Consider the following 18,380-nt stretch of genomic DNA (forward strand, 5'->3'; position numbering starts at 1 on the left):
TAAGTAGCAAAAATTCACTTGGGACAGAGAAACAAGGAAGGCACATAGAAGGAGTAAGGGGAGAGCCGAGGCTGGGCTGCTCGGCTCACTGAGAAGTCAGAGCAAAGGGGTTAAGAGGTTAGTCCCGAACAAGCTGCTGCTGCTCGTTGCTCCCCTGATTGCAAGTCCCATGGGGTCCCTTAGAAGGAAGAAGGGGAGGAAATGATGTGGGCGTGCTCCCCTGGGGGACAGTGTGCACTGGGCCCTTCATCCAGAGCATCTCTCTCTCTCTCTGCAGGTGGGAATCTTAGGGGAGGTCCAGGGGAGGTCCCAACAGAATATTCATCAGCTTCCCAGGCGTGCTCTTCCAGGGTTGTGGTCTCCACTGATTGGCCAGTGCCAGGGCAGGGGACATTAGTCAATGCAGCTGGTCCTGAGGTAGCCACAGCGTCACTTGTGTGATTTTGCTGCTTTTCTGGTCCTGGAGCTGAAATATAACTGAGGCCGAGATGTTAATCTCCAGGGAGGAAAAGGTCAAGGGTCCACACCGCATGACCACTGATACGCTAGGGGAGGACAGGTTACCCTGGGGGTGAGGTTCTTGTTTTCCCCGTTTGGTCCCTTGCTGGGTGTCTGGGGCTTTCTGCCCTGGGGAGTTTCTGTACCTGGCCCACGGGCCTTGCTCTGCTCGTGTCTGTATAACTGTCGACCACAGTTAGGTGAGGGAGCTAGAGAGAAGGGCATCCATTCAAGATGGGATGTGTCCTTCATGGGATGTGTCTTGGAGTCAGACCCACACCCTCATTCCCTGGCCATTTGTCACTGTCCCTCTGAAAAGCCAAAAGCCAGAGCAGAGCCAAGTCTGGTAAAAACACAATCCCCCTTTGTTCTCCACATTATCCTTTACTGAACATGTCTGAGACCGCATAATCCTGTTTAGGTAACCATAACAACATTTGACTCCCATGGAGATAGTAATTGATTGAAACCTCTAAGTAAGAGATTGCAAACAAGAATCCCTGCAGGGGCCAGGCAGGTAAATGTCAGAAGCTGTGGGGTGTGGCAGGAAGGAGTGGGAATGGTGGAAAATTGCAGAGAGTTCAACCAATCAAATCTCACTGAATTTCAAATTTTTAAGAAGCTTTGTGCATTTAAAAATGTGGTCTGGCCCTAGCTCATTTGGCCCAATGCCCAGGTACCATTCCAGGCAAGGGCACATGCCTGGGTTGCGGGCTCCATCCCCAGTAAGGGGTGGGCAAGAGGCAGCCGATCAATGATTCTCATCATTGATGTTTCTCTCTCTCTCTTTCTTCTTCTTCTCTCTTCTTGTCTGAAATAAATAAAAATGTATTAAAAAAATGAAAACATTTACAATTAAAATATGGTCTGCTGGTCATATTTAGCTTGTGAATCACCAATTTGCTGCCTCCAGAGATCTTTCCATATGTGGTCTGCATACTGCCAGCCGGGGCTTTTCCGATAGTGGCCCTAATGCTGATTTCCCCCCAAGTTTTCACTTACAGGTGCTAACTCGCATCCTTTGACTGGTTGTTAGTTTTTGCATCTTATCCCGATCTGGTTGCATGCTGATCTCACTTACCAATTTGCAAGCCTTCTGCAAACTTGGCAAGCTGAGATTCCGGGTGTTATTCCAAGTCTGCAGACATCAACACATAGGAACAGGCAGGACACTGTACCTTAGTGACCTGCAGTCTTTTCAATCAAAACCCTTTGAAACGAGTGGGCCTCGTGAGCTGACCATTTCCTGGAGCCCCACACATCCTGGCCACCCAGATCCACCAGGCCTTGGGAGGCCTTTGCACGTAGAAGCATATGAGTCGGGGACTTTCCCCCTTGTTCAAGCACACCTCCTTCCTGGAGCTGTTGTCCTTTGGGGAGAAGAAGGTGTCTCTTTACGGATCACTCGGCAAGGGTTGTGTCATGAGGAAGTGTGTACAGGGCGCTTGGAGACAGAGCGTTTCTCTTGAGACTCCTTGCCAGGAGGGCGCCGCTCCCCAGAAGCTGGGGAAGGAAGGGCTGCAGCGAAGCGCTGCTGAGGAGGCAGAGGCTTCCCGGCGCAGGATGCCTTTTGTTCACTTGCTTGTGGTGTTGGCTGCTGCCCCAGGTCGGTATTTCTAACTTTGGACTCCTATCACTCAGCTCTGAAATAGCCCTTTGGTTTGCTTTTACCTTCTGTAGTAACTGCTCAGTGTTGATTCTGGAAGTTGTCAAGGGCCCTGGGCTGTGCCACCTTGGAAAGTCTACATTTCAGGCAAAATGTCCTCATGTGATAGTGGGTGGGTGGGGGTGGGGGTGGGAGAGGAATAGGCTGGTGCAAGTTCTTTGAAGGGCATTTTGGAAATATCTACCAAGTTTCAGAACCAGTATCCCACCTCTGGGAACCTAGACTATGGGCAGAAGGATATATGTAGGCTTATTTGTAATGGCAAAAACTGGAGCAACCTACATGTTCATCAATACAGGATTACATAAATGGTCCAGACATACTATGGACCTTGGAGTCATTAAAAGGAGGAGATAGATCTGTGCGTTCCAATGTGCAGGTAAAAGGAAATCCAGGGTGCACTGGGAGTGGAGACAGAAGGTCCTAAAATTCTGAACCTAAGAAGATCCCTTAAGAAAGATCTATGTTTACATGTAACAGAACATTCTAGAAGCACATATACAAAATACTTAACAGTGTGGTTTTTAGAGATTGGGAGTGGAATATAGGAGAGCAACAGAGGTGAGGAGAAATGAGTAGAAGATTTTAAACCTTTTACTTGATATTGTTTGACTTTTTTAAAAGTGAGTGTATATTACATTAAAGTAAAAATCAGACCCGAGAATTTAAAATTAATTACCTAAATTTTGAATCCATCACATCAAGACATTGGTTTAAGTGATTTTTCCCTTACTGTTCATGGATTGAATTTAGCCATTTTATTTAGAACCAGTCACATCTAAAATTGGGTAAAAGCCAAAATGTCACTATTGCCAATAAAAAATTAAGTAAAATATGTTTAATTTCTAAGAATAAATGATGGTTATCTGAAAACTAAATAAGCTCTTTAACTTCCAAATTCTTAGTTAGGCATGATTAGATTACATATTTCTGATAAAAATAAATGGTAATATTTGCAAAAACAACACTGAATTTCTACAGCTGTGCTGCTGAGTATGGTAACCACCACCCAATTGTGATTATTCACTACATGAATGTGGCCAGTCAGTATTGAGATATATTATAAGTGTAGAACACACATTGGTTTTAGAAAATTTTGTATGAATAAAATAATCTAAACTATCTTATTAACATAAACTTATTAAAAACTAGAGGCCCGTACATGAATTCGTGCACCAGTGGGGTCCCTCGGCCTGGCCTGCACGATCAGGCTGAAACCGACTCTCTGACACCCCCCCCTAAATTGTGAGAGAGCACTGGTCAGCTGAGGGACCCCACTGGTGCATAATAGGGCCTGGGAGGGACACAGGAGGTTGGCCAGCAAGGGAGGGACCAAGGGAGAGCTCCAGGGCGTGTCTAGCCCTTCTTGCTCAATCCTGATAGGTCAGACCCCAGCAGCAAGCTAACCTACCAGTCAGAGTGTCTGCTCCTGTGATCAGTGCACGTTATGGAAACTGGTCAACTAGTCAAATATATGCCCTCTGGTGGTCAATGCATGTCATAGCATTGAGAAGCCTTAGCATATCTTTAGCATATTATACTTTGATTGACTGGTAGATGACCAGAAGACCAGACACTTAGCATATTGGGCTTTTATTATATAGGATGTCGATCGCATGCTAAAATGGTAATATTTTGAATGCATTGGGTTAAATAAAATATAATATTAAAACTAAATTCACTTAAAAAACCTTTTAAAATGTGGTTACTAGAAACTTTTAAATTACATATTAGACAGAGTTGTTCATAGTCCTAGATAACCTTTAAGCAGAATTTTCTTAAGGTATGGAATACCCTACTTGATTCCACTGCTCCAGTTTTGTGTGTGCATCTGTCTCTGAAATAAAAACATCAGGTGAATTGATCCCATCAACTCAGTGAGTGGGGCATTGAGTAAAATAAGGATATAATGAAATCTAAGCAATACTATATTTCAATTTAATTTGTTCTAATTTTCTTTTTTCATGGGTGAAGATTTTTATGTTAAACCTGAGGTCACAAACTAGAGAGTAGAGACTCTCAAAGCATTGAGTATACCAGATGTTTTGAATAGCAGAATATTTCACCAAAACATCTCCATTTTAAGATTCTCACAAAAATAACTTGTATCACATTCCCATGTGGGCAAATAGCAGCTGCCTCCATTAGGTAGGAGCAAGCTTTTGGTTTCACTAAAGTCCCCACTAATCCCTGATGCCCTGTACACAGTTACTGGGCATCATTTTACCATCTCCATTAAAAGAGTACAACTAGTTTTTTATTTTCAAATCTCCTTTTGTCCTTGGGTATAAAGGTGTAGCCTCTGGATCTCCATTCTTCTGTAGGCCTACCATCATTGTGATCCTTTTTACTTATTTATTTTTAATTATATTTTGTTGGCTTCAGAGAGGAAGGGAGAGAGAGAGATAGAAGCATCAGTGATGAAAGAGAACCATTGATCAGCTACCTCTTGTATGCCCTACATTGGAAATCAAGCCTGCAACCTGGGCATGTGCCTCAACCAAGAAGTGACCACTGAACCACACCGGCCAGGCTTGATTCTTTTTATTTTGGCTTATTGACTTAATTTCAGAAAGTAGGGAGATAACTATTAAACTGTTCTGACAGTAGATGCATAATAAAATGTCAATTTTACTTATTTAGATAAGTTTAGTGGATGAGTTAATATGCTCAGAAAATTATTGTTTTCTTTCCTATAGGTTATTATACATTCAGATATTGAGCTGATTTTCATTGGAAAACTAAGTATTCCCAAAATTTCAGCACATAAAAATAATTGAGGAAAATACTAAATCAATTTATTCTCTTTTCAAAAAATATTTTTTTTTATTGATTATAGAGAAGAGGGTGAAGGAGAGAGAGACAGAAACAACAATGATGATAGAGAATCATTGATTGGCTGCCTCCTGCATGCCTCACACTGGGGATCAAACCGGCAACCTGGGCATGTGCCCTGACCAGGAATCGAACCATTGCCAACACTCAACCACTGAGCCAGGCCAACCAAGCCAATTTATTTTTTAATGTCATAGCAACAAGGTATCTTCAGATGCAGAAGTCACTCCTGACATGACTGAATCTATAAAGCTAAGTAGAAAATCTGAACCAGTGAAATGGCAGGAAGTTGCAACTTTTCAAGTACAGTGAGTGCCACAAAATAGAAGGTCTTGAGGAATAGGTCAATAGTATGTCATTGATGCACTTCAGTTAGCAAAAATGAATAATTTCATTCATTTATTTTTTCACTATCACTAAATAAATATTTATTAAGTGCCTACTACCAGACACTGTTTTTGGTCCTGCGATACAGCAGGGACGTCACACATGGAAGTCCTCAATTTCAGGAAGCTTGTATTTGAGGTGGGAGGAAGGAGGCCGAAAATACACATATAAGTAAATAAAATAAAAATAGTATCTGACATTTTATAATATTCACCCATGAGAGAGGGAGATGTTGTTATTTTATATAAGGGCACGTGGGAAGACGCTCTGACATAGGGACAGTGCATAACACAGAGTCCTAAAGGAAGGGTATAAATGAGAAGTGGTATCCTGGGGACATGGGTTTTGGTCGGGGAGCATGTAAGGTGAAGGTCCTGAGGCAAGGCCTGCTGGATGACGTGTTTAAGGAACAGAAACGTGTGTGTGTCTAGAGCAGAGGAAGTGAGGCCAAGAGTGTAGAATGTGAGGCCACATAAAGGAAGGAGGACTTCGTGGGTCACGTGGGGCCTGGAGGCCAGCATGTGAACTTGGCTTTCACTCTGTGTGAGATGAAAAGCTGCTAAAGGATTTTTTGGAAAAAGAGTGATGTTACTTGTTTTAGCGCATTGTGGGTAGCTCAATCCTATAAAAGATGCTTATTCATATAATCAAAATGAGCCTGTATTTATTTTCTTTTACTGCTGTAACAAATTACCACAAAGTTGGTGGTGACTTAAGTCAACATAAATGTATGAACTTCTTTTCAGTTCTGCAGTTAGAAGTCTGACACGGTTTCACTGGCTAAAAGCAAAGTCCTGGCATATCTGCATCTCCTCCTGGAGTCTCTAGGGCCACGCCCATTGCCTTGCCTTTTCCAGCATCCTGTGGCCACACACATTCCTCAGTTAGTCACACCCTCCTTCATGATAAAAACCAGACAGTTTGCATCTTCTGATCACACTTCACATCTCCTTCTCTCTTTTCTGCTTCCTCGTCCACTTTTACGGACTCTATGGTTACACTGGGATCATCCGATCATTCAGGATAATCTCCCATCTGGAGATCATCACATTTGCAAGGTCCCTTTTGCCAAGTAACGTAACATCCTCAGAGGGTCTGGGGATTAGGAAGTGGACAACACATTGTTGGAGTGGGTGAAGTGGAGACATTATTCTATCACAATCCCCAAACAGCATTCTTTACTAAATAACCACAATTCCCACCTCAACATACACATGTATACCCCCAACAGAATGCCCATTTGAGCGATGGAGAAAAAAATCCTGAATAAGACTTTGAAGTGCAGTTCCAGAGGGAAATCAATGAGCAGAAATTAAAATTTTCCACTTACACATTTCATGGCTCAGAAATTTTCAGGTCATTTCCTAAACAGAAAGGATGTATTGTGACCTTAAGCACATGTTTAGAAGCATAAGAGAAGTTGTTGATTCAGAAAAGAGGATGATAAAAATACTTATAACTGGAGAGAGGATTGCAACCATCTTTAAAAGAGATTCATGAAGTGACTCAGAGTCCAGAGGATCTTTGGATGGAGGAGAAAAAAAGAAAAAGAAAGAAAAAGATGCATTCATTCTCCAGCACTTCAGGGCTAGAGGACACCATCAGGCAGAGAGGTGCGGTGTCAGCGATGGAAGCTGTGTGCCCTGGAAAGATAAATGGAGGGAGGTGGGTGGGGCGCTGACAGTGTGGTGTCCTCCTACTCCAGATGCATCGCACCTCCTGTTAGGCTGGGGGATCTGGGGTGAGAGGGAAGAAGCAAGCATGAGGCCTTCATTCATCATGTGGAAGAGCATAAGTATATACTCGGACAGTGAATGCCTCTTCAATTTATTTATTTATTTTTTTTGGGGGGTGCAGGAAATTCTATGTAATTTAATTTTTTTTTCCAAACTAAAGGATATATACATTTTAATAGAAGACATTTATCAAGTATAACAGAGAGATCTACTTCTTATAAGGTCACAGTCCTATCAGTTATGGGCCCCACCCCTGTAACCTCATCTAACCTTAGTTACTTTACCTCTTAAAGACCCTATTTCCAGTTCCAGTCACATTGGAGGGTAGAGTTTCAATATATGAACGTTGGGGAGGCCCAATTCAGCCAGTAACATTCTGCCCAAATTCAAAGGGCCCTGATTCAAACTTAATCTCATTTAGGGTCACGCTCACAGGCATATCCACAGAATAGCCACATGTCAGGGCACCTTGTGGTCCAGTCAGACGGACACATAGAATTAACCCTCACAGTCTCTGACCATCGAGTCTGTGTATCCTGCCAGCCTCTGTGACGTGGGGCAGCCTCACCTGTTAGCTGGAGATTATGGTAAGGCCTCCGATCCTACACCATTCTTATTGATCTGACGAAGCCTGCTCAGCTGATTTTATGACTTGTAATAAAAAAGGAGCTGTGAGTATTTATTGAACTTTTTTTCTTTGTGGTTTAAAATATGAAAGAGGTGGAGAAGCATTGCAAAAACCCCCATACAAGTAACATTTTGTTTTTCCTTGAAGATGTTCTAGCTTTTCCAGCTTTTGGCATCGAAAATGGCAGCCCTGTTCTGGAGAACGCCTCTGAACACACAAGGGTTGCCATAATCACTGTATCTGTCTCACCTTCCGCTTCTCTGCTTGGAGATCCTGTTATCATTAATGCCGACCCGGTGGTCCACCCATTTGTGCTATCTCGTCAATCTACACATCAGTGGGAAGTAAGTATCAAGGTAAAAAGTATCATCACAGATTTCTAAAATGAAACTGCCATCCTTGCCTTCCTTACCTTCTACTCATATTGTTTAGCACCCACTCATTGGGGACCCAAATGTGTTCCAGAGCCCCTAAAAACTCTTGAGGGTATCAAGAAGCATTTATGTTACAGAGATCTATTGAGGACCTCCTCAGACAGGGCGGGTCCTGGGGCTCTCTTGGTGGAACCCCATCCTCACCCTGATTGTGTTTACTAGTTCACGGGAGCTCTACTGTTAAAGTGAACACTCACACAAGTAACAAGAACCGAGAAAGACAGGCCTGCAGGTTTGTGAATGCACCTGAGAGGGACATTGGACCTATCAGACTTCCCTGAGGAAGAGCTACATGATAAGCAATCTTCAGAATGAATAGGAATTAAATAGATGAAGAAAGAGAGAGAGGGAGAGAGAGAGAGAGAGAGAGAGAGAGAGAGAGAGAGAGAGAGAGAGAGAGAGAGAGAAAAACTTCAGGTGGAGCATGTGCAAAGGCCCTGTGGCAAGGAGTGTAGAGAGGTGATGAGATCTAGAGGAGGCCCAAGTGGCCAGAGCTGATGGGTAGGTGTGGTGAGAGTTAGGCTGTGAAGGAGTGGGTAGGCAGAGCCCTCAGGGCAGTGAGACTTATTAGGAAATTCCGTTCACCATTTGGTATAATAAAGCTAATTTCCCCTGAGGCAGGCTTATTGCTCATTTGAGAAGACTGGGGATTCCTAAGCTCAGGGTTCCTCAAATATGAAGTAAGCCTGCTGTAGGCGCAGCATCTGTCCGGGACCCTCTGCATCCGCCCATGGGAACTGGGAGCCAGAGGACCAGATGAGCGTGAAGCTCACGCTGCTTGCCATGTTCTGAGTAGTAAAGTCCTTAGGAGCGAGGCATCTTACGTAGGAGCATCAGAACTGACTCCTGGTTTCAAGAGATTCTGGGATGGGTAGGGTGGGAAGATACCTAAATGACCATGAGATGCAGGATGAATGTGGTTAAGAGCCAGGGACTCTGGAGTCAAATCACCTGGGTTCAGATCCTGGTTTGAATTTATTGCTTTGGGCAAATGATGTAACCTCTCTGTTGCGGTCACGTGCCCATGCCATGGAATGGCATACTGCTTTTAGTGGGGGAATTGCAGAGTCATATGGCAAAGGACATGTTAGAGGAAAGACTAAAGGTTTGGGGACAGGCAGTTTGCCACCACATCTAAGAAACCATTGGGGAATTTTGTGGCGGGGGGAAAGATGATTTGCTTACATCTCATGGGGCCCACTTTGGCTGCTGTGAGGAGCAGCTACAGAGGGGCAGAACCTGTCTAGCAGGAGGCTGCTGAGTGCCCTTGCCAAACCTTGGGATTGTCAGAGTTTAAATTTGCTTCCAACTTCGGTGAAGTACGAAATGCTGTTCACGCACTTATTAGATTTCAAAATGAGTCTAAACAGCAAAATGTCAGCAAAGAGTGTTCAGTAGTTTAAGCTTATTGATTTTACTTTAGTTTGGCTTTGTTCTTCCTGTAAGGTAGTGAATCCCAGCTGTTCTCAGCACAGGTTTTAGGGGACGACAAGCCTAGAATTAAACCACAACTCCTCCACTGGCAGCAAGGTGACCTTGGGTCAGTTACTTGACTTTGCTGTGCTTCGGTGCTTTTTGTTATTATTTTTCGTACAAAGAGATTAATAATAACAAGACTTCACTCAGAGATTAATAATAACAAGACTTCACTTTGCTCAGTAGGTCCTGTCAGACAACGCGTGCCAAGTGCCACCTCAGTGCTTGGCCCATAATAAGGAATGAACACTGAGCAGCAGTTACCTAATACATGTATTTATACCTTAATATTCGGCACTATTGTCCAACTACAGACAATAAAGCTGCAAGAAAGTCACATCATAATAACTGCATCATAGGCCAGCTCTAGAGAGCCTTAGAAACAGTTTAATTATGAAAGTTTTCTATCATGGAAAAATCTGCAGATAAAGGCACAACTCGATGAGCGGATATTTGTCTCCACAGCATTCCAGTGTAAAGGGCATACTCTGTTCTATTTGAGGGTTAGCATATTATTATCCTTTCTTGAACTTCTTTCCTTGCAGGATGTAGGCTTATTCAGTTTGCAAAAAGCTGAGCTGAGCTTAGGAGGGGCTACTGGGAAGGCTCTATTAAAAAAAAAAAATGGTCAAAACAGCAGCAGAGCTTGCAGTGAGCTGATTACACAGATAAATCAAAATCTCATGGAGATGAGTCAAGGCTTGCTCCTGTTACGTAATCACCAAATTGCTACCTGTCACCTAGCAGCACAAGTGGCTGGCACTGGAGGGATGGAAGAGGAATTCAAGGTACCCTGCATGCGAGCACTTTGCCCGGATGGGGGTGACTTCAACCATCTTCCTGCCTTCTTCCACTGCAAAGTGTAAAGAATAAGCATTTGAGTTTTTAAAAATTCAGTGTTTGTTGAGAAGCCTGGTATTGTAGAAAGTGCCAGGGAGCAAGGAGGACAAGTGCCGCCCCCACTCCCGCCCCAGGCCTCCCAGGGCACAGGGAGCCCCAGTAGGAGGGCCTGCCCTAGGCTCCCGGGGCAAGAAGGTCCGATATCACAGCTCGAAATCCCACACATCTTCAATCCGGCTGTAGTATTAAACGAAGGTATCAAAGCGTCAGGGTGCGATGGAAAGAAAAGAGACTTCAGAGTCTGGAGACCCGGCTTTCCATGTCAGCTCTGTCGCGCCGGAGCTGAATGACTCGGGCTTCTAACTTCTGAGCCTCCGTGTCCTCACCGGTGGCATCATGAGGATGAGAATGACCTTTGCTCTGTGAATCAAGGAGATCAAGTGTCCATTCTGTGTTAGGTGCCCAGGGGAGGAGAGCTGTCCAATAGGCATGTATGACTGACTTCTCATGGCCATGGAGGGTGGCACTCAAGTGTCACCACCAGTCATAGAGCTGGTCAGTGCAAAGGTCCTGGGGCCGGCCTGCAGGAGGCAGGGCCAGGCCTTCCTCTTCCTGCGGCGTGACTCTCCCAGCTGTGTTATATAATCCATAATCTGTGAAATGGTGGTAAGAATAGCATCTCCCTCACAACTTTTTTGTTTTTTCCCCCCACATTTAAATGAGGTGAAGAACTGAGAGCAATGTCTGGCTCCCTTTTCATCCACTTCAGGTGCAAGGCAGTTTAGGCTCATGATTAAGAGCATGAGCTGTTGCATTTCTCTCTGAAAAGTTGGACAAAATGTTTAACCTGTTCACCCTCAGTTCCTGCATCTGTAAAATGCATCCAATAATACCCTTTTTGCAATTAAAAAGAAGAGAATGGCATGTTTGTTAAACACTTAAAATAACCCCTGATAATTTAGAGTTGGGAGACCCTAAACTCCGTCATTAGGAAGAGTAACATGGAAAGGTGGGAATTCTCTGTTCACGGAGGTTTTCAATAAATCAGATCATGCTGCTTCCACATTTTAAACGCATGATTTTTACCTCTTTTTAACAAATGCTGACTCGTACTGGGGATGATAGATGCAGAATACCCTGTCGACACCCTCATGAAGCCACTCATCTGCTCCGTTACTCCGCACTCCTTTGTCTAATGCAGCTGCTCACCACGGGGGCACCCAGGCTGGACTTCGAGACGGTGCCTCTCTACTCCCTGGTGCTCTATGCCAAGGACAGCCAGGGGGCGACAGCATCCCAGACCGTTTTGATCCAGATTGCCGATGTGAACGAGCCGCCCACCTTCAGGGGAGCCCTTGCTCAGAGAGACCGAGGTACAGAGCTCTCCGCTTGGGGGAAGAAGGGTCGCCTGGGTCTGGACTGTGGCCCTGTGTCCTGGGTCCTTTGTGCTCTCACAAGGTTATGGCTGTAGGAGAGAGAAGGAGACTAATGCTCACAAAACAAATGCTGATGGGCTGACACCCATCTGGTGCTCACTGTAGAGCAGGGGCTGTCCTGACAGTGAGGGCCTCAGGTGGGTTAGTTCATGAAATTCTCAGAGCTCTGAGGGTGGGTGCTATTCATGTTTGTATTGTATAGATGAGGCCACAGGCTTAGGAAAGGAAAGTAACTTGCTCAGTGTTAAAAACTTTATTTTTCTGCCCTTACTGGTTTGGCTCAGTGGTTAGAGCATCGGCCTGTAGACTGAAGGGTCCCAGCTTCGATTCCAGTCAAGGGCCCATACCCAGGTTGTGGGCTCGATCTGCAGTAGGGGGCATGCAGGAGGCAGTCAATCAATGATTCTCTCTCGTTATTGATGTTTCTCTCTCTCTCTCTCTCTCTCTCTCTCTCTCTCTGTCTCTTTCTCTCTCTCTCTCCTTTTCCCTTCCTCCTTGAAATCAATAAATATATATTTTAATAAACCTTTATTTTTCTGTTTGGTTATGATGTACTCTAGTTACTCTTTTATGGGTGTGATTATTTAATTAACAGTGTGTCTGTCATTAAGTTAGAAGCTTCTTGCTCTCTCTCCAGTTGATTTTCACCTCATGTGAATCTCACACTCTTGTCTCTGTCTTTCTCATCTCTGACTTTCTATGTAGCCAAGTATTTAACTCCTGCATGTGGACAACTCATGTTCTCTATGGAAAATGATCACTTGAGGTTTAGGTGTTGGGGTGGCCAAAAGCTGAAGAGAGATACGAATCCCGCCTGAGCCTCAGTTCCTCCTTGGTTGCACAGGTACTAATCCCAATCCAGGAAGCTCCCCGAAGACAGTGTGTTACTGTGCCAACCATAGTGCCGGGCATGCAGTAGGTGCTGAATAAATGTTAGCCTTCTTCCATTCCTTTCCCTAGCAGATGAGAAACTCCTCAAGGACAGATTCAAGGGGAAGTTGTATTCTTTAGCCTTCTGAAACAGTGAGCCTCGTGCCAGGTTGGCTGTGGTCCAAACAGGCCGTGGACTCGTTTGTTATCCACAAATCATGCCGCCTGGCAGAATGGTGCTGCAGCTTCTGCTGGGGTGGGTGATCCCCTCAGGCACTGCAGTGCTCCTGGCCCTGGGAGAGTAGTTTGAGCAGTAAATGGGCAGGTTTGTGGATGCCACAGTTTTAAAAAATATATATTTTATTGATTTTTTTACAGAGAGGAAGGGAGAGGGATAGAGAGTTAGAAACATCAATGAGAGAGAAACATCCATCAGCTGCCTCCTGCACACTCTCTACTGGGGATGTGCCCTCATCCAAGGTACATGCCCTTGACCAGAATTGAATCTGAGACCCTTCAGTCCACAGGCCAATGCTCTATCCACTGAGCCAAACCAGTCAGGGCTCACCACAGTTTAAAAACAGATAGAAAGAGGGAAATCTTGAGGAAAAGACAGGCATTAAAAAATCATTAGTAATATTAATATATAGAGGCTCAGTGCACGAAATTTGTGCACAGGTAGGCTCCCTAGACCTGGCTGGCGAACAGGATCTGCCAGGGCCTTCCTTCCAGCTACTGCTTTGGGGCCTTTCTTTGTTCCTTGCTACCCCCTGGTGGTCAGTGTACATCATAGCGACCATCAAACTCCTCGGTCGAACTCCTGAGGGGACAATTTGCAAATTAGCCAAATATATATATTAAACTGTAGAATATCTTACAAAATGACAAAATTAATTCCACTGTCATAATTTTTGATGCTGTATGGAATGGTTTTTGGCATTATTAAGAGGCAACATTTTTAGCTAATGGACTGATAGACAAGAATATCATGTTTTTAATTTTTAATGTTATCACTTTCTGAAACTGGCTAAAAATTAGAGAATTGTACATGTTGATCTATTCTTTCAACATTTATAATTTACTGGTAGTTACAACTCAAGGCAACTTAATTTTTACAAACTTAAAAATAAATAAATGAATGGCCACTAATATTTGGGGCATTGCCCACATGATTTTTAAAAGCACTGCATACCCTCAAGTAATTACACACACAAGACCCATATAGATAGATGACTTGGGTGACTTTGAGTGAGTCACTCAATCTTTCTAAACTCAATAAAACGGAAATAATAATGCACCAAGGATGTCAATTGCTCAGCAATCAGAAAAGGTTCAATATTGTTACTGTTTAAATTTGTAAATCTTTTTGCTCTCTACCTGACACACGACAAATACTTGACAAATGGTGCCTATTTTTATTATATGGCTATGATTATTATGGCTAATGGGAATCACCCTGTGGAAACGTCTGTGCTGAGCAAGCACAGTACCTTCGGTTTTATCTAAAATCCAGGAGTGAATGAGGGGCTTTGGGGCTTATAATATCTATCACCCATTTTCTGGCAGTTCCTGAGATTTATATCCTGGAAGACACTGCCCCGGGCATAGTCATTTTCAGAGCAGCAGCCATGGATCCAGAGGATGCTGTTTTGGAGGTAATTTATGGTTTGGGGCAGAGAATATCAGCGCCTGATGGTTTTCCATGTGACTGCATCCACATGGAAAACCACAGGGATAATCAGTGCATTATGTCACAATTCAGGTTCGAAGCATACCTTCCGCCTCAAACATCAGGATGTTGCAGGTGAACATGAATGAGGGTGGGCTGTCTGGGTAATCGCTTCCCTTCTAGCACATTCCACCTGTGCAGGCAGGCCCAGCGAGTCCTTAGGTGTTGACAGAAGAGGCCCAGCCATTTCATCTTGTTCTTGAGGACCTTGGCTATCCACACACTATTGAGAAACAATACAGGTTTCTGGCAAAATGAATTTGCATTTCACAGCACTGGGCCTCATCCTCGGGTTACGGTGCCCTGGGAATGCAGTGTATTTTCAGGATGGGTGTCGTCCAGTTACGATACCACAGAGGGAGGACGTGATGGACTCTGTGGCAAGAGGCTCGGCTTTAAATCCTAACTCCTCTGCCGCAATTCATTTAACATTCTGTCCTTCTGTTTCAACTGTAAAGTTGGGGAAAGGCCATCTGCTTTGTCCTCTGTCCTATTTCTTTCTCTCCTACTATATACAATGAACTTGAAGGTCATTTTTAAACTGTTGAATATCTTACAAATAACAAAATTTATACAACTGTCATAATTTTTGATGCTTGTGTGGAATGGTTTTGGCATTATTAAGCAGTAACATTTTTAGCTAATGGACTGGTAGACAAGAATATCATGTTTTTAATTTTTAATGTTGTTATCACTTTCCCAAATTGGCTAAAAATGAGAGAATTGTACATGTTGATCTATTCTTTCAACATTTATAATTTACCATTATCACTTTTCCAAATTGGCTAAAAATGAGAGAATTGTACATGTTCATCTATTCTTTCAACATTTATAATTTACTGGTAGTTACAATTCAAGGCAATTTAACTTTTACAAATTTAAAAATAAATAAATGGATGGGCACTAATATTTGGGGCATTGTCCACACGATTTTTAAAAGCACTGCATACCCTCAAGTAATTACACACAAAAACCCATTGCTGTTCTCAGCCCTTCCCACCCATGTGCTCCTCCTCCTCCCAGTAGAACAATACCACAACCAGAATGGGACTGGAAAGGTCACAGCTTCCTTTACAACATGCAATTAAGGCTCCTAATCATGCATATTGCTCCAAATCACCACGTTCAAGATTATAGTACTGAATCTAGCGCTGAGCAACTCCAGCCAAAAGAGAATCAGGTATCATATTGCTTCCTTGGTGCTCTCCTTGGCAGCTCACCACCATGTTGACATTCTAGGATAGAAAGCACAGCATGGTCCAAAGGGTTTAACTGTGCCTCTACCATGCAATTACAGTGACTTACTAGCCAATTAATGCAAGTAATTTGTTTCAAATGAAGGACTACCAAATGCCTGTTCATATAGAGTAAATTCTCTGGCCCTGGCTCTGTACTTTTCTCCGAAGAGAAGTTTCTGGGGCCACATTTGGAAGGCTAATGCAGTGTTCTTTGTGAATTTTACCAAACGTGGAATGACATGTTAGAGTTGGCTGTAGAAGCTTACACTTAGGCATACTCCTATACACATTGTTCTGACACAGTAGATCACGCCTGATGACAGGGCAATCATCTTCATTTGTTTGAGTCTTCATGTTGATTCAGAGAAAAACATGCTCTAATCTGGGCAAGAGCTCACCACTGTTTGGAGCCTGATGTCTGACACTAATAATGCAATTAATAACTCTTAACTGTTAATCATGTAACAGGAATATACTTTATATAATTGAATTCCCATTTAATTCCTGAAGTAGATGCTATTGTCTGCTCTGATATTAATGAATAAATCAATAAGCTAGAGTATTATGCCTTTAATTTATAGATGAGGAATATTTAGACTAATAGAGCTCAAGTAATTTACCAAAAGAGTAAGTAGTGGAGTTGTAAATCCATTTTGCTCTAAACCCTATATGTTTCCCATCATACCAACAATTCTCAAATTGCTTCCACAAAACACTAACTCCATGAGAAAAATAAAAGATCCTGTGATTAAATGATTTCAGGAAATAATGTCTTCACATCTCCTCTAAATTAAAAATGCACATGTTAAATGCCCCGAGGAGTTCTCTACTAGAGAGATGTTTACTTAATCATATTTTAGGCAGAAAATTATTTTTATGGCTTCATTATTTTTCCGTCTTTGATAAAATAAGTGCAATGGATGAATGTAGGCCATAGACTATGTATGGAAATAAACAATATTTTTCATTCAGTCCAGTATATTGAGTAAAGGCTGACAATGATCACATTTTATGGTAAAGTGATATTTGGAATTACTAAGAGGCATAATTACTGGGGGAATCATCAAATGACTCAACAATTATACTGCATTAGAGCTTATAATTATGAATCTGAGGATTTTAATTATATACTCCTATTTTATTACTCAGGTGTAAAACAAACATTAAAGGGGGGAAAAAACAATGAGTCTATTGAGTTAGAAACCAGAATATGTGAACTTTGCTTTATAATTTAGGGTGCCAATTCTCGTTTTAATGGATTGTTTATAGGTATAGTCATTTTGGAGAAAAGGGCCATGTTGTCCTTTGAACAGCATCTACAGTTTCCATTTTGATATGTTTCCTGTGTGTGAGGAAACACACCAAATAGGTAAAAGTGTAGCCAATGGTTAAAAGCATTACATCATGGCATTTCTGTACATCTTTTGCAGACAGAATTAACACATCTGAATCTGGTTCTTCCTTTTGTAAGGCGTAGTCACTCCGAAAGTATATTAAAATCCTTGTGGTTGCAGCTGAGAGAAAACGTGACCCCCCTGAGGTTTTTGGCCACAATAGCTGGGAAGACTGTGCTTCCAGCACAGCTGAATTCTGACCTCACGTGATGCAGCAGGCATGATGAGAGCAGTTCACTATAGGACCCATGAGCTTCAGTCCTTTCTGTCTTCTATTTGGTAACATGGCATGGGGGTGGGAGGAGAAGGGGGTAGAAATCGGAGTCCCTACAACCTACCGATTCAAGAGCCATCCGAAGCTCCCTTCTTGAGTGCAGGCAGTCTGCATGCTCTGATTGCTTCTCGTACTAGCCCTTAACCAATGGCTGTGACAAGGTAGAAATAATGCACTGATTGGCTTAGGCCTACGTCATACGCCGACCAGGAATTTTAGGTGGGAGGGGGTTGGGCTGCAAACTCATAGGGATGGAAAATGAGGGAGACTGTTTCAGCAATGAGCTGCTGTTAGAGGTGCCTGAATAGAAGCTTTAAAGTCTAAAACCAAATGCTGCTCACTATAGCAAAACTGTATTGAGTCAGCAATCAAAACTTGCCAATCTTCCTTAAATCTATTCAGTGTAGACAGAGCCTATTTATAATCTGAAAACTTCAAACTCCCTTTTCATTTTGTCAGTGTTGGTCAATACTAAAACGATATTCCCTTGAAAACATTTATAGAAATAGTAATGGTTCAAAACAATTAACTTTAGTGTGGGTTATTGTTTGGCAAAGAAATATTTTTTTAATTTTTTTATTTATTTTATTTTTAAAAAAATATATTTTATTGATTTTTCACAGAGAGGAAGAGAGAGGGATAGAGAGTTAGAAACATCGATGAGAGAGAATCATCGATCAGCTGCCTCTTGCACAACCCCTACCGAGGATGTGCCCGCAACCAAGGTACATGCCCTTGACTGGAATAGAACCCGGGACCTTTCAGTCCTCAGGCCGATGCTCTATCCATTGAGCCAAACCGGTCCTGGCAGAAATATTTTTTTTTAATATTAGGAAAGATTTTATTAAAACTGTTTGTTTGTTTGTTTGTTTGTTTATTTATTATTTTTAAAATCCTGACCCAAGAATATTTTTCCATTGATTTTTAGAGAGAGTAGAA

The 18,380-nt window shown here is 42.7% G+C and overlaps 1 protein-coding gene across 1 annotated transcript; it reads left to right on the plus strand.

Moving 5' to 3' along the window:
* The first annotated feature begins 1,677 nt into the window (after positions 1-1,677).
* LOC123652038 lies at positions 1,678-12,161 on the plus strand. Its single transcript, XM_045578975.1, has 3 exons — positions 1,678-2,104; positions 7,898-8,094; positions 11,702-12,161. Exons 1-3 carry the CDS (start codon positions 1,813-1,815, stop codon positions 11,969-11,971), a joined length of 759 nt encoding a protein of 252 aa, XP_045434931.1. The 5' UTR covers positions 1,678-1,812; the 3' UTR covers positions 11,972-12,161.
* The last annotated feature ends 6,219 nt before the right edge of the window (positions 12,162-18,380 follow it).

This window comes from Pipistrellus kuhlii, unplaced genomic scaffold (assembly GCF_014108245.1).
Source record: "Pipistrellus kuhlii isolate mPipKuh1 unplaced genomic scaffold, mPipKuh1.p scaffold_m20_p_11, whole genome shotgun sequence".
In the NCBI taxonomy this organism is placed as follows: Eukaryota; Metazoa; Chordata; class Mammalia; order Chiroptera; family Vespertilionidae; genus Pipistrellus; species Pipistrellus kuhlii.

Coding starts and splice junctions, on each gene's coding strand:
- LOC123652038 (XM_045578975.1), top strand. CDS start 1,813: ATGAGTCGGGGACTTTCCCCCTTGTTCAAGCACACCTCCTTCCTGGAG. Junction 2,105..7,897: donor GGTGTTGGCTGCTGCCCCAG/GTCGGTATTTCT, acceptor TTTTCCTTGAAG/ATGTTCTAGCTTTTCCAGCT. Junction 8,095..11,701: donor AATCTACACATCAGTGGGAA/GTAAGTATCAAG, acceptor TGTCTAATGCAG/CTGCTCACCACGGGGGCACC.